Here is a 14,383-nt window from a genome sequence, read left to right as displayed (position 1 = left end):
TATATCCTGAGTTTTTAGCAGAGTTACATTTGTACTATGATCGTTATTCAATTACGAATAGCACTAAATGATAACGAAGCATCGTGACTTTAGAAAATGCAAATTTTCTCCTGAAAATCATTGAATTTTCGCAACATGATCATAGAAACCCTACTAGAGGCACGAAAGAAAGAAAGGCGGAACATGTACATAAGCATAATAATCAGCATCGTTGTAATCTGTTGTAACGCAAAGTTCGAATGTAAATAACTGCATCTTTCTTCGATAAAACATTCACCTTCGCCAAAATCCAATGGAGATTGAAAATAAAGCGAAGATTTTATCCGATAACATCGGCAATCTTTGTCGCGTTTGTCTTACAATGAATCAAAATAACCAATGCATCTTTGATACTAAGCAAAATGAGTCGAATTATGCAGATAATACATCTATATCAGAGAAATTTCGTTTATGCAGCGGTGTGGAGGTCAGTTTAATATTTAAACCATTTTTTTCTTCAAATCTCTCTACCCTCTGCTGCTATATTTATGAAATTTTCTCTTGGTTAGATAACAGAAAGTGATGGTTTACCTGCTACTATTTGCATGAAATGCATAATAAAAGTAAGTGATGCCTATCAATTGAGAAAGCAATGCCAACAATCGGATATCCAATTGAAAAAATTATATGGTAAATTACAAACAAAGTGCAATGCTAATCAGTTTAAAACCACCAAAGTAAGTATAATTATCACTTGCATAAAAAAAAAATAAATTCACAAGGTATCATAATTATCATCTATTCGCTAGGATCAATATTGTCAGACAGAATATATCTTTACTTCTGATTTTATAAAAACAGAAACAAATACAGCTATAATGAATGATAATACTTATCCAACTGTAAATTGTAACTCTAATATACAGTGTGTTGAAGAACAGAAAATACTTAATGAATCTAATCATATAGAATACAATGCACCCAATAATCATGTAAACAATGTTAAGTGTAGACAAACAGGATATGAAAAAAAAGAAGCTTATCGAACAAGGAGAACAACAATGTTCAAAAGAGTAACATCCATGGAGAACCTAAAGAATCATAAAGAAAGACAAAGACAATATATAAAAAAGAATGTAAATATTAAAAGAGATATTTTAGATAATGATTGTTTAGTAAATATTAATGAGCAGTCTACTAATTCTTATACTTGTTTAAAATGTGACAGACATTATTCCAGTAAAAAATCTCTGGATAAACATGTATCAACTCACGAAGAAAAAAAATTTACATGCGATAAATGCAATAAACAATTCTTTCAACTTGATAAGTTAATAAAGCACAGTAAATTGCACAAAGTTAAAGAAAAACTGAAGCCTGTGTTGTGTAGAATATGTAATAAGACTTTTAAGAAAACTGACACTATGGTACGACATTTAAATGTTCATAAAAGAGCAAATCCAAAAGAAGTCTTGTCCATTCTGAAAGAAATCAGGGATAAAAGAAAATTAGAAAACATTAATAAATCTGAAGAAAAAAATATGATGGTAGGAAGTAATAACGATAAGACAGAAATTGAAGAAGGAATTGTAAACAATGGAATGAGTACTTTGAATACACATATTAAATGTTCATTGAAATCTGAACATACAAGTTCTAAAGGTCATTTATCCTATTCAAATACTAATTTGTCGATTCATGTTGAGAAACGGTTCGTCTGTAGCGTTTGCAATATGAAATTTTATCGCCAAGACAGATTAGAAAGCCACAAAAATCGGTATGGACACAACGAAGATAAAGCTTCCTTAGAGTCACAAAAACCATCAGACGAAAAATCAGCTATTAAGTTAATAAATAGTTGGATAAGAGAAGAGCTTGATTCAGATAATGAAGAAAAGGGGTTTCCTTGTAAGATTTGTGGAAAATCGTATGATACTAAACGATCTCTACTGAAACATCACCTAAATATGCACAATTCACAAACAGAGGGTTGCAGGAATTGCGGTAACGTGTGTGTTTGCGAAGATAAAGACAAAGATCAGCAGAAAAATAATGAAATATTAAAATCTTATCGATGCGATGAATGCAGCAAACCTTTTGAAACAGAAATTAAACTTCAGCGACATAGAAAAATTCATGAACGTTCAAAAGAGCAGAAGGATACAAATTTTAAGCGATTTTTGTGCCATATATGTAGTAAAACGTTTAGGCAAAATACAGGTCTTATGTTTCACATGAGAACGCATACTGGGTATAAACCACACGTCTGCAAGTATTGCGGAAGAGGATTCACATCGAATTCGAACTGTATTAATCATGAAAGAACACATACAGGCGACAGACCATTTGTTTGTCATTTTTGTAGCGCTGCTTTTGCTAAATCATGTACCCTTAAAGCGCACATTACAACACATACCGGCGAAGCTAATTACCATTGTAAAACTTGCGGAAAATCGTTCAGAAGGTTGAAATATCTGAAAGAACATAGATTCACGCATACCGGTGAAAAACCGTACGCTTGTAAGATTTGCGGTACAGCATACAGTCATAACGGCAGTTTGTTCGTACACGAAAAGAAATGTAAAGCCCAGTATCAAAATGCGCAAAATTATTGCCAGTCTGAAATAGCTTCACCAAATGTAACTCCTATTATTACGATTCTACCTCAAACACATCTGAATGAAGTTATCCTTCCATTGAATTCACAAGATAATAAAACCTATGCCAATGATATTCAGAGAATAAGTTCTCCTAGCTTAGATAGCGTAAGTCCTGCTGTTACTCCGAATTTACAAATTCATCCTAATTCAGAAACGTCTGATGTTTCGTTAGCTGTTAAAAATTTTGCTCTTATCGGACACATGTTCCAATCATAGGGCAATTTAAATGAACAATCAAGGTTCAATTATTACTGTTTCTGTGATAAATTTTTAATTCTCTGCACAAATTTTAATTGAAAAAAATTATAAATACACCAAGTATTAAATGTCGCTATCTTATTCTAGAAGTATTTATATACTTGCACTGTATATTGTATTCCATGTATAGCGCAAAAGCGGGAACATGGCCTTTCTTTACGAATTTTATATTTCAGTTCGTAGTGAAAAATACGAATATTATCTTTGTATAGAGCATTAAGGGTGGCTTATAAAGTTTAATGCTAACGTATAATAAAATTGTTTATTTGTTATAAACTAATTTTGTAAAACTCTTTTCCTAACAATTAATGTGACTTTACACTCCAATTATTTATTTAGTAAGACAATTTAATGATAATACACTCGGAGCAAAATTAAAACATCACTAATTTTAGATCGAAAAATGATTGATCTTCGACCTGCTATAACAGTTTGAAAAAAAATCGTATAGAGTTGAGCCTAGGCTTATTTTAAAGGACAAGACCTTTACTTTCATACCCTCCTGTATTGAATTTTGCCACAAACCCCTTTGTACTCGGATGTGGGACAAGAAAAGGAGGGTGGTTTTTCCCCGAATATCTTCCAACTTTAAACGTCTGTACAGAGTTTAATAAAATTTTTTCGTGATCCGATTTAGGGTGAAATTAAAGGCCAAAGTCTCCCCTTTCCAACGAGATCTTGGCGAGTGATCTACGATTTTTTTTCGCCGAGTTATTATAGAAAAACGAATTTGTAGATGATAGTACTGTAATATATGAATATTTGAGCTGTACGTTCCAATTGAATTTGTCTCTACTCATTCACGTATCCAATAGTTTATCGAAATATTATTCTATTATTTTAATACCGCACTTCATATTTTAAGTTGAAGCAACTTTTTCGTTTGGAAATATTATCAAAATTTATATCTCGTACTTCTGTCAACGAATCAGGAATGGCAGTTCACGTGAAATGTGAACGCAGTTACGGCAAAACCGATCTGAAAAAAATGATTGAAAGGTAGGATAATCCTGTTACGCGTCATTAATACGTATGGTAGCTGAATTGACGGATTTTTATAGCTGCGGTTGTTGCCCTCCAATGGGACCGCAATGTCCACCTGTTTGTCCCACCTCAGAGTCACCCATAATGTGTTGTACGCCCTGTTGTGAACCAAAATGCCCATCGCCTCCTACCTGTGTACCTTGCTGCCCTCAGCCCTGCAGTGTGCCCTGTCCTCCTCAACCCTGCGTTTTACCTTGCCCTCCTCGTCCTTTCATTTGCCCACCTTGCACGGGTTATCCATGTATAACCTGTGCACCTTTACCTAAACCAGTGCCTGCACCTTTTGAATTTAGTCCTGTCATAAGGACACCTATCACTACTGGTGGACTTTTTTATACAGGGACCATCAAATGTTACCCATGTTACCCTTGTATGCCATCTGTTTGCTAATTCTTTTCTCTGCTTTGTACCTCGATTTCCAAATTACCCGCTCTTGCTTATAATTCCGTCAACATTAAAATGCTTTACAGTCCAATTCAAATAAACGATTTGCCCTACAGAGAATATTATTCTGCAGCATTCAGTTTGTTTTCTTTGACACGACCGTAATCTTTGAGCTACATGGTTATATACCTTCATAAAAAAAATTGACAAGTTTAACAAATTGAAATGGATGATGATACATGTCATCTGTGTCCGCGATCTCATGTAGATAGGACAAACTGTACAATAACGACATGCATTTGGCCTTTATTAAACATAGAACGACACAAGACCTGCCAAGTATATTCTCCTCGAATTGAACCAGTAAAGGCAATCAGGTAGAAACTTTATATCAATTTGTCGAGTCGTAAATGAAATTGAAACTTTATGCGTATTGGTTTTTTTAAATAGTTCAATTTGGTTACAGATTTAAACAGCCCGTAAATGCGCTACGGGGATACGGGCCATGCACTAACCTAATGTATCGTCCTATTGTACAGGGTGGTTTCTCATATCGTGGAGTAGACAAATTAGTTCCTCTTGGTCTTCCTCCAAATTCTCCTGTATTATGTCGACCCACTCCTGTCAGACCAACTGATCCTTCTCAAATGATAGTTTACTCTGCTCCTCACTTATAAATCAGAAATATTTATATAAATCTGTACGTTGAACATTTAAATTTAAATAAATTTTAATTATCTCCAAACCTAAAGTGTAAACGCAAAATATCAGTTTTGTCTATGTATGTGTGTGTAGTATTTAAATGTGTACATTAGCATCAGCATCACGTGTAGAGAATGAGGTTATGTATTAATTTCTTTAACCTATAAATAAATGCATAATATTAGTGATTAAATACATAAATTTATGTGAACGTATCGATAATATGGAAGCTATATGGAATCGTATGCAACTGGAACGGCCGCCGAATGCAACTTGTTATCTTGCACGTGAAAAATTTGGTAATTTATAATCTAACCTATTCTATGCAAACAAAATATACAAGTATTATTCATATTTTTATGTTACCAGATGTAACTGGATTCTTAGCGGTTCTAGAAAATGTCATAAAAGATTTGAATTCCCAAGAATTATTGCATAAGGAAGCAGCAGTTCTGGGTCGGCTAATATATCGTATGAAAAGTAAATTTCGAAATGACAAGGGTGTTAAAGCTATGTCTAAAGTCAATAAAGCTCTACTCAAATACCTCGTTTTATCTCTGGAAAAAGAATATGAAAATTTAAAAATCTATGTAGAATTAGAAGGAAATAATATTAAGTTGCCTACTAGACAGATGATAGAATATGTTTTGATAAGGACACAAGGTTTTGCAAAACTTATGTTAAGGGTAGAAACAGTTGCAAAACATTCTGCACATTTCCTTAAAAGCAGGATAGGTCTAGGGCATGCTTGGGGAATTGCTATTATAGCATATGCTGTTGTTAGTAGAATATGGTATGTTATTTTATTTTATCATTCAATTATGTCTTAATCAAACAGATTTAAAACATATTGCAATATTTACTGACAGGATCTTATCTAGACACTTAATTAAAATGTCTTGCACATGGTATAATAATTTATATAAATACTTAAAGTTTTTTAAGACCATAGGATTAAAGTGGCTCCCTAATGACTATGAGCTCCCAAATAACTTGGAAGCATTCTTGGCATTATCATGGATACATGAACCTACACCAAGGTATGTAGAATAAGACAGATACAAACTATAGTATAATGAATATTCAGAGCTTGATAACATGCATTTCTGCAGTGTTCCTAGTAGTCATGGATTAAATAATACAATATTTAAATTGATTATTCCGCATGAATATAATTCTGTTGAGGACTTAGCATTAAATGTGCAAGATGATAATGAAGAGAAAACAGATATTATTTCTGATGATGACACAGGAGGTACAAATATTAAATACTTAATTAATTTTACAAGTAAGTACAAAAATAATATTTATTTGTACCTGTCTTTTATAGAAATTATACACCGTGATAGCTTCATAATAACAAAAAAAAAATTAATTGAAAATGTGGGTATAAACCAGAGTAAGACTTTTATGAAAGAAACACCAAAGTTGCCTAAAAATAAAAGTCAACACAAACTTTTGACATTTGACAATGTTAAGAATAAGGAAGATCTGACAATACTTTTAAACAAAAAAGCATACCCTGGGTTAGATAAACTGCAATGGAACATGGTCAGGAATAAAAGTAAAAAGCTATTAAATAAGTTAGATGTATGTCAAGATGAGACAAAACAATTAGCATTACTTAAAAAAATAATAAAACGTATAAAACAATGGATTACCTAAGCATGGTACTATTAAATTCAGCATATATGTACAATTAAACTGTATAAAAATAAAAAATAATGTAATAATGAATGTTATATTTGTTACGAAAAGTATTTTATTTCCTCATATATTCGTTAAATATTGCTTAAATATAATGAAAAGATTATAGAGATAGTAATAACAATACAAATTCAGTTTGAAAGTGTTCTATATATTTAATCAATTATATACTGTAAGTGTAAGCAAACTTATAGTATGTCAAACATCTTTTGTAAAAATGAAAACTATCGCGCAAAAAAAATACGAATGAAAAAATTATCCCTGAGTATATGCAACACTTCTAAATTTAAGTGAAGTAAATCGACACAAAAGTAAACAAATGCTCTGTAACTTCATCAAATTAATATGGTACGTCTATCATATTCGATAAAAATCAGTATTGTATATCCTGATCCGGATGCAAACGTATGGTATACATGTGCGACTTCATCCATAATTTCATTCCACCGTCAAACTGCCTCTTTTTCATGTTATTGAAGCAACAGGCTCTAAATTGTCTAGTACCGCAAATATCGGCACACTCTCTTCCACACTGGTCGCAAGATAGAGTTTCTCCGAAGGTCCATAACGCGCATACTGTAACACACAAGTTTGCTTACTTTTTTTTATGAAATTTACATGCGGCACAAAAAAATGCATTTATGGATGTCAGCAACTGAACCCCCACGTTCAATAATGAATTTTAAGCAAGTAATTATAAGTTACCGTACTCACGTGACACGCGAAGTAATGCTGAACTCGCTTAGATCTCTTTTAACTTCTAAAGGTTCTCTCCGGTTAAAATATTTTTAAAGAAATTTAATGAATCACAAAAACTTTCAAAGTTAAAATTAATCGTATTTTCTTGTAGTCCGATTCTATATTAGTTAACAAGAAGATCAACGATAAGTTCAATAATACCGCAGCAACTGCTATAGGTAGTGCACTGTTTGATAAGATTATCTCCTTAAAGAAGAGATTATAATCTGATTGATCATACTTGGCTATTTTAGAATCCTTTGATGAGCCAGACATTTCATGATTATCAGGTTCTAGGATTCTACTCTTTTTCGATATATTAAACAAATATTTATTACGTTATAGACCTTTATAACTTGATTGCAATTACAACTTTTTAATATAAAGTGAAGTATGAATTGTTAATGAATTGTTGTAACATTAATTTAGAAATGTAATAATGACGTAAGACAAATTTATAGAGAAATATGATATATTACTTTATATTTTAATAAAGCGCATCTATTTACCTGCAAGAAATAGTATCACGCAAGTACAATTCATCTTCATTTTTGATGATCCGAAGTTGAATAGAGCGATGTGTATACGTTAAGAACCTTAAACGAAAAAAAATTGTTCTTTAGTTTATTTTTTTATAGTCACGGTCGAAATTAAAGTACTCTAAGAAGAAGTTTGAAAATTTAATAGGATGACAAGATTTCTGTAAGTTGATACGATTTTATCGTATAAAAGATAAAAACATTAAAATTGATCAAAGTATTTGAATGAAATACGTAATAATTCTATGAAGATGTACTTACCAACCTTCTGTGGATGAGCGCCGAAGACCAAGTGAATAATCTTGCAAAGGACCACCACCTCAGGATGTAGTCCCCCACCAGCTCCTGCTGCCTCCTTCAACGTCAACTAACACGCAATCGCAATTTCTGCTTCCACAGGATACTTAGAAGAATTTCTACATCAAAATGCTACTATCGCTAAACGAATTTCAATGAGCTACTAATTATATTGTTACTGAAAATCTACTAATTGACACAAATTTTCCAGCTAAGGGGAATGTATAAAGAGTAACAAATACTAGTATTTGCGTATATTAAATTAATAATAATACTAATGTATACAAGACGTTAACCGTATGAATGTTAAAAGATGCGCTTTGATGTCTTCCCGATACAGCGCTCATTTGTGATAGTGATTGAGCTGAAATACATACGAAACAATCATTATAGATACACGAATGTATAGAAAAATGATTGAAAATGACACGAACTGGGATAATAAACAGTCCTCTCCCTCCGCTTGTAATCCGTGTACGGAATGGAAATCTCGCAGTCCAGCAACATTGGTTCCAAAGAATTCTTAATGATAGCACTTCGTTTCACGGAAAGATTTTTTCTATACCATTCCTTCTTCTCAATTTGATCATAGTAATTGTCTACTTCAAATCCTTCTACATAAAATTTTAAAACTGGCCGTGGGTGTGCTCCGTTTACCACACACGTAACATTTAAATGAGTCTCATTGAATGCGACAACATGAATTTTCGCGCTGGTTTCTGGTTCTGTAAAATGATATTGTTATTGTAGAGTGTACGTTATTCTAATTTTCTATAATATTACCATAAACAATCATTCTTGTTCTTTCTAAATCTTCTTCTTGAAAAGTGCTGATCAGACATGTATATTCTCCACTCATCTCGACGGTCACCAGTTTCAAACGAATAATAGATAATGAATTAGGATGTTTCAGATTTTGTTCAGGATATTCGGCGAAACCACTTATAACTCCCACATCCTGAGGTGGCACTATAAATGAGAACAAAAATAAAATACATCTCACGATATAGATTCACCCCCTTTAAAAAATTCGATCGTGTCTAAAATTACTTGGTGGTATCCACTGATAGATCTGGTTCATATTGTGATACCATTTTATTACGAGCCCATTCTCTTCTGATTTCACATTATAAATGCAAGATAGATCGATTGGTCCAGTACCGTTACGCACTACAAGCGGCATATCCAAGGTATCAATCTTTGAAGCAAGTATGTCTGGAACACGTTGCTATCGTTAATACTATAAAATAGGATTTCATGGCAAAGACGCTTAAAGTGATTTTGAATAGTTCAGAGAAGATATTCCTTAAATAACAAAAATAGAAATCTTTACCTTGAAATGGATTCGATATTATTGCAGCTGCCAATAAAAAAGCCATGTGTGTTGCTAACAACATTTTCAAGGGAGGTCTGCTTTCACACTGATGCACAATTAAACATGCTTCGTTAAACTTAAATCAAGCGGAGGTGACAGATTCTGCGCAACCACTAGATTACATCGTACTCTGAATAAATATTGGTACATGCAAGATTTACGTATAAAAGTTCAAATTTGTTGTCTTTCAATGGAGATATTCAACTTTCATAAAAATATAGCGTGAAATTTTAAGTGATCGCATAAGTACGTATAAGTTCATATTTAACGAACATTTAACTCCACTCTACAATCGATTGCAATATCTTCCGCCAATTCTTCAAATTTTTGTAGACGGTCTTCTTAATTAATACTCCTGCCAACAGATGGCGACTTCAAAGTTCCTGCGGTCGTACTAACTTCAATCAAGTTTGCTTCATAGACTGGAAACCCACTTGAATTTTATTTTTCACACAATTTTACAATAACAAAAAGATAAACTATTACATTGTAAACTTCTGTGCGTAAAATTGAATATATTATATAATGTGCATAAAGTAGGAAAATAGGGAATATTGTTTTAATATGTCATACTATTTTTTTTTCTCGGTGAAAAATATGAACACTTGCATCCATCTACAGAATTGTGAATAATTTATGACTATTGGTTTACAACTGACTTCAACGTTTTTAGCGTTTAAATATTAAGAACGAAAACAAATAGTGCTAGTTATCATTGAGATCTTACATTGTTATAAGTCAGTGATAGTTTTTTTAATGATGAATGACGATCCAAGAGAGGTTCTTGCTCTTTTAAATTCTTTGGGATTCGTTGGAATAACTGCTCAACAACTTAAAGATTTTATGAAAGGTGACGCAATTAATATTTCATTTATTAATTACCGTTATTCTGTTAACTATAACTCTGTACCCATACTGACTTATTTTTTATTTTTTCCAAAAGATTTGAAATTGTATAGGAAGGTAAAAGAGCGTGAAAAGGTACAGAGAAAGGAAGAAATTAAAAGGAAAATAGTAGAAAAACAGCAAAATGTGATCAAAGAAATTCTCAGAGAACAGAAAAGAGAATTTTGTTCTACTGAAAACACAATATCTACTGATTCTTCTAATTCTTATGTTAACCACTCTCTAGTGAGGGTAAAAGTAAAGTGCCTGTCAAGTGATAAAGAAAATAAAGAATCTATAAATTCTGACAAGAGTTGTATAGGTATAAAGCAAAAATTAGATACCTCAAAATCAAAGTTCAAGGAAGCATCTGACTATTCTAATTTTAAATCTAACAATACATCCTGTAACAATGAAAATATTGAGAGTCACTTGAAAAATAAGCATACATGTTCTCAATGTTTGAAACACGAATCTTATATGGTAAAAAAATACAGATCTAAAATAGATAACAAGAGAATAGTACACCAAGAAAAGCCAGTAACTCCTCAAACTGTTCGTCCTATGAGTGCTCCAAATATTTTAGAACGTGATCAAGAACTTGTTGGAAGTACTCAAGCAAAAAGTATATCATCTATAAAAACCCCTCATTCTAGCGCTAAGTCATGTAAGATCTCAATATTTTTTATGTCATGTAATTTAATAATGTAAAGTCCTTCTGCTCATTTTTATGTATAGTTATTAGACCTTGGAGATTACACACAGAAGCTCAAAAAGGATTAAACATTAAAAAATCTGACCCAGTCATGCTTTATCAAAAATATCAACAAGAATGGAAACAAATGTCTTTTCCTGGAGAAGCTAAACATGCGAGTCTCAGATGGGCTATTCGTGAAAAAATGTTAGGTGGAGATCCTCACCCTATGGTATTAACTTTAAACAGTCATGACTTTCTACATACTTCTTGCTGAATTATTAAATATATAGTATTTTTATTTTCAGCCTCTTCCTAGAAAATCAGCTAGTTTGCCAATATTAAAGAAAAAATGACCTTCTTTAAACTAGGAATTAAATTTTTAATTAGGAATAAATAATTATAAAGTAAATAATTTTAATAGTTATATTTCATTTAATTGTTTAGTGAGAAAAGAACTACATATATTTTGTTATTAAAAATAAATACAAATTGATGTACATTAAAAAACCATGGAATCATTTAATTTCCTCTTTTATTGTTGACTAAGTCTAAACTTTTCTGTCACTTTCATAGCATCTGGTCTATGTAAATGATACAATATTTTATCTTCAATCAAACGTGCAGCTCTCTCAGTAAGGACTAAAGTATCATGTTTTAACATACTATACACATTTAACCCTGGAAAACAAGAACAAATACAAAGTAAAGATAATTTTACAGAGATAATACTAGATTTTTTAAATCTAAACTTACCATATGCAGGCATTAAATTTACATGTTTAATAGAATCTGTAGCTGCTGTTATATTTAAAGGCATAATATCATCAGTATCAACAAAGAGCACAGAAGGGCCCCAATGTCTTTTTTCAATTAATTCTTGAATATATGAAGGTTCTTGTGATGGAATTTCTAAATTATTAACAATATATAAATCATCCTGAGCAAGTTTTACAGACAATGTAGAGCTTAGTCCAGCAACACGAGTGAAAAAGGGAAGCATGTAGAAATAAGTTGTAGGAGATCTAGGGCCATGTGCTATACCACCTCCTTTCCAAAGTGGTGAACGTATACTTCCATGTCTTGCTCTACCAGTTCCTTTTTGCGGCCAAGGTTTTCTACCACCTCCTCTTACTTCTGCTCGAGTTTTTGTATGTACATAACTCTAAAATCAAATATTAATTTTACATTTATTAATTTCTCAAGTAATCAGTGTTCAAAAGTGATATAATAAAGTCTAAAAAATTACCACAAAACGGTACATTTTCTGCCATCTGGCATTCTGATGAATGATATCTATACGCGGTGATGCTCCATAAACATCAGGATGCAAAACCACTAAACCTAACTTCTTTCTTTCAACTGTATCTAAATTTTCCAACCACACTTCTCGTGGTCTTTGATAAAAGAAATTTTCATCAGCATAACTTTTCTTTGAAATGATTGGTGTAACTTTTGAAATATTTTCTTCATTCACAACTGCTGTACAAAATTTTAATGCTTGGTATGAACATGCTTGTAGCTTTGTTACGACGTTCTTAAGAATGATCGACATTTTTTACGAAAAGCGTGTTTATTGTTTATTTATAAAGTAAACATTATTAAGAGAATAACCTAAATGCACTTTTCTCCCTTCTTATTATCACTTGATTCCAAGTTAGATGTCGCTACAATAAATGATTTTGTAGATGTCACTACCTTATAGGTAAACAATGCGTTTAGTTTTAGAAACAACAGATGATTTTAAATATTTCCTATTGTTGTTCCTTGTTTCGTTTGGATTTGGAAAGTATTAAATGTTTCAATACATTCCATAATATTTAAATTCAAGAAATACAATTAAAAATTCTAGAAGAACAAATTAATTGTTTTGAATTTTATTCGTTGAATTAAATTATTTAAGAAAATGTATGGAAGAAAAGCATTCAAGCTTATAACAGAATTAGATTTATGTGCAGACATACAGCCATTTAATGTAAGTTGTGTAATATTACATAAAGTTAACAGAAAGAGTTATTAACCGAAAATTTTGTATTCATAGGAAGTACTAGTTAAAGAAGTTTTGGAAGAAATGCAATCTCTTTATAATGCAAATATGTCAGATAGGTTTGTATACACTTGATAAATTGTTACAATCCAAAAAAGGTAATTTATTTCTTAATGTTTTAGCAATGCCATTAGAAATGAGGACAACATGGCATTATTACCATCTGTTCAGCTTCGACACATAGCTTTGACTAGGAACAAAAGGTGCATGTTGGCATACATATATAACAGAATGAGAAAATTAAGAGAATTACGGTGGGAATTAGGAAGCATTTTACCACCAGAAATAAATTCTAATCTGTTAAATGCAGAAGTTCAATGGTTCCATTCCTATAACAAATCTTTAGCTACATATATGAGATCATTGGGAGAAGATCATGGATTTAATTTAACTGCAAATATTTTACCTCCAAAGACTCCTTATGTAGAGGTAAAGTAATTGTGTAATAGTCTTATTTTTGATCAAAAATAAGTTTACAAAAACTTATCTATTTTAGGTGAAGTGCCTAGTAGATTTTGGAAAGTTGGAACTGGAAGATGGTCAAATAATTCTATTAAAAAAAAATACATATCATTTACTACCAAGAGCTGTATGTGAACCACTTATAAGACAGGGTATACTTGAGCATAACTGTACATAATTCATCTTTTATAATTTATAGAAATAAAAATGAAATGTATGTTTCACTTGTTTTATTTACCAAACTATATTTTTTGCACATGAACTTCTATGAACTTTGTTAATATGTAAAAATTAATTTTACGTAAGAACAAACATCCGACAGACCGTTGTATACGTTCAAAAATTTGTCAACCCGCATATGCATAGCTGGTTTCATTAGGAATTTCCCAGCAAACTTAAATTCCATAGTAGCGATCTGCGAGCAGTCCAGAGATCGTCTGCGTACACTGCGGGACACTCTCTTCAACAATGTAACTGAATTTGAGAATAAAAGATACCACTTTATGGTATTTCCTTGTAACGGGAGATAACACGAATAAGTTGTTTGTCATTGATAATACCAGTGTACTTGTCTGCATAGTACACTGTTTACCGCGCATAGAGAAGCGTTAC

The 14,383-nt window shown here is 31.8% G+C and overlaps 9 protein-coding genes across 13 annotated transcripts; 6 read left to right on the top strand and 3 right to left on the bottom strand.

Moving 5' to 3' along the window:
- Positions 1-284: 284 nt before the first annotated feature.
- LOC143182675 (uncharacterized) lies at positions 285-3,183 on the top strand. Of its 2 annotated transcripts, none has more exons than XM_076383860.1 (3): positions 285-466; positions 549-669; positions 841-3,183. In XM_076383860.1, the coding sequence occupies exons 1-3, from the start codon at positions 293-295 to the stop codon at positions 2,853-2,855; spliced, it is 2,310 nt and encodes a 769-aa protein (XP_076239975.1). In that variant the 5' UTR covers positions 285-292; the 3' UTR covers positions 2,856-3,183. The 2 variants fall into 2 exon arrangements, with proteins under 2 accessions (XP_076239975.1, XP_076239974.1); XM_076383859.1 differs by having other exon boundaries at positions 549-716; positions 789-3,183.
- A 618-nt stretch (positions 3,184-3,801) lies between these two features.
- On the top strand, positions 3,802-4,331 carry LOC143182553 (uncharacterized). Its single transcript, XM_076383601.1, has 2 exons — positions 3,802-3,896; positions 3,959-4,331. Exons 1-2 carry the CDS (start codon positions 3,832-3,834, stop codon positions 4,329-4,331), a joined length of 438 nt encoding a protein of 145 aa, XP_076239716.1. The 5' UTR covers positions 3,802-3,831.
- Positions 4,332-4,459: 128 nt separating this feature from the next.
- LOC143182681 (uncharacterized) lies at positions 4,460-5,004 on the top strand. The gene is made up of 2 exons (XM_076383868.1): positions 4,460-4,702; positions 4,792-5,004. Exons 1-2 carry the CDS (start codon positions 4,551-4,553, stop codon positions 5,000-5,002), a joined length of 363 nt encoding a protein of 120 aa, XP_076239983.1. The 5' UTR covers positions 4,460-4,550; the 3' UTR covers positions 5,003-5,004.
- A 191-nt stretch (positions 5,005-5,195) lies between these two features.
- On the top strand, positions 5,196-6,763 carry LOC143182677 (nucleolus and neural progenitor protein). Its single transcript, XM_076383863.1, has 5 exons — positions 5,196-5,326; positions 5,397-5,820; positions 5,897-6,067; positions 6,140-6,282; positions 6,358-6,763. The coding sequence occupies exons 1-5, from the start codon at positions 5,251-5,253 to the stop codon at positions 6,690-6,692; spliced, it is 1,149 nt and encodes a 382-aa protein (XP_076239978.1). The 5' UTR covers positions 5,196-5,250; the 3' UTR covers positions 6,693-6,763.
- Positions 6,764-6,922: 159 nt separating this feature from the next.
- On the bottom strand, positions 6,923-8,551 carry LOC143182682 (U-scoloptoxin(20)-Cw1a-like). Of its 2 annotated transcripts, none has more exons than XM_076383870.1 (3): positions 8,277-8,551; positions 7,982-8,068; positions 6,923-7,310 (listed from the first exon to the last, which is right to left on the bottom strand). In XM_076383870.1, the coding sequence occupies exons 2-3, from the start codon at positions 8,019-8,021 to the stop codon at positions 7,108-7,110; spliced, it is 243 nt and encodes an 80-aa protein (XP_076239985.1). In that variant the 5' UTR covers positions 8,022-8,068; positions 8,277-8,551; the 3' UTR covers positions 6,923-7,107. The 2 variants fall into 2 exon arrangements, with proteins under 2 accessions (XP_076239985.1, XP_076239984.1); XM_076383869.1 differs by having other exon boundaries at positions 6,928-7,310; positions 8,273-8,551.
- On the bottom strand, positions 8,532-9,721 carry LOC143182679 (uncharacterized). Its single transcript, XM_076383866.1, has 5 exons — positions 9,642-9,721; positions 9,359-9,523; positions 9,092-9,277; positions 8,743-9,033; positions 8,532-8,672 (listed from the first exon to the last, which is right to left on the bottom strand). The coding sequence occupies exons 1-5, from the start codon at positions 9,703-9,705 to the stop codon at positions 8,566-8,568; spliced, it is 813 nt and encodes a 270-aa protein (XP_076239981.1). The 5' UTR covers positions 9,706-9,721; the 3' UTR covers positions 8,532-8,565.
- Positions 9,722-10,353: 632 nt separating this feature from the next.
- Positions 10,354-11,764, top strand: LOC143182179 (uncharacterized). 3 transcript variants are annotated; one of them, XM_076383026.1, is made up of 4 exons: positions 10,354-10,533; positions 10,627-11,235; positions 11,307-11,494; positions 11,571-11,764. In XM_076383026.1, the coding sequence occupies exons 1-4, from the start codon at positions 10,440-10,442 to the stop codon at positions 11,616-11,618; spliced, it is 939 nt and encodes a 312-aa protein (XP_076239141.1). In that variant the 5' UTR covers positions 10,354-10,439; the 3' UTR covers positions 11,619-11,764. The 3 variants fall into 3 exon arrangements, with proteins under 3 accessions (XP_076239141.1, XP_076239140.1, XP_076239139.1); XM_076383025.1 differs by having other exon boundaries at positions 10,354-11,235; positions 11,307-11,474; positions 11,556-11,764; XM_076383024.1 differs by having other exon boundaries at positions 10,354-11,235.
- Positions 11,681-12,889, bottom strand: Mrpl4 (mitochondrial ribosomal protein L4). Its single transcript, XM_076383027.1, has 3 exons — positions 12,512-12,889; positions 12,019-12,427; positions 11,681-11,943 (listed from the first exon to the last, which is right to left on the bottom strand). Exons 1-3 carry the CDS (start codon positions 12,815-12,817, stop codon positions 11,798-11,800), a joined length of 861 nt encoding a protein of 286 aa, XP_076239142.1. The 5' UTR covers positions 12,818-12,889; the 3' UTR covers positions 11,681-11,797.
- Positions 12,890-13,067: 178 nt separating this feature from the next.
- Positions 13,068-13,955, top strand: LOC143182321 (DNA replication complex GINS protein PSF1). The gene is made up of 4 exons (XM_076383266.1): positions 13,068-13,237; positions 13,304-13,368; positions 13,432-13,738; positions 13,806-13,955. Exons 1-4 carry the CDS (start codon positions 13,169-13,171, stop codon positions 13,947-13,949), a joined length of 585 nt encoding a protein of 194 aa, XP_076239381.1. The 5' UTR covers positions 13,068-13,168; the 3' UTR covers positions 13,950-13,955.
- Positions 13,956-14,383: the final 428 nt, after the last annotated feature.

This window comes from Calliopsis andreniformis, chromosome 8 (assembly GCF_051401765.1).
Source record: "Calliopsis andreniformis isolate RMS-2024a chromosome 8, iyCalAndr_principal, whole genome shotgun sequence".
Lineage (NCBI taxonomy): Eukaryota > Metazoa > Arthropoda > Insecta > Hymenoptera > Andrenidae > Calliopsis > Calliopsis andreniformis.
Note: the sequence above shows the minus strand (reverse complement) of the source record. Positions and strands in the feature narration are given on the sequence as shown.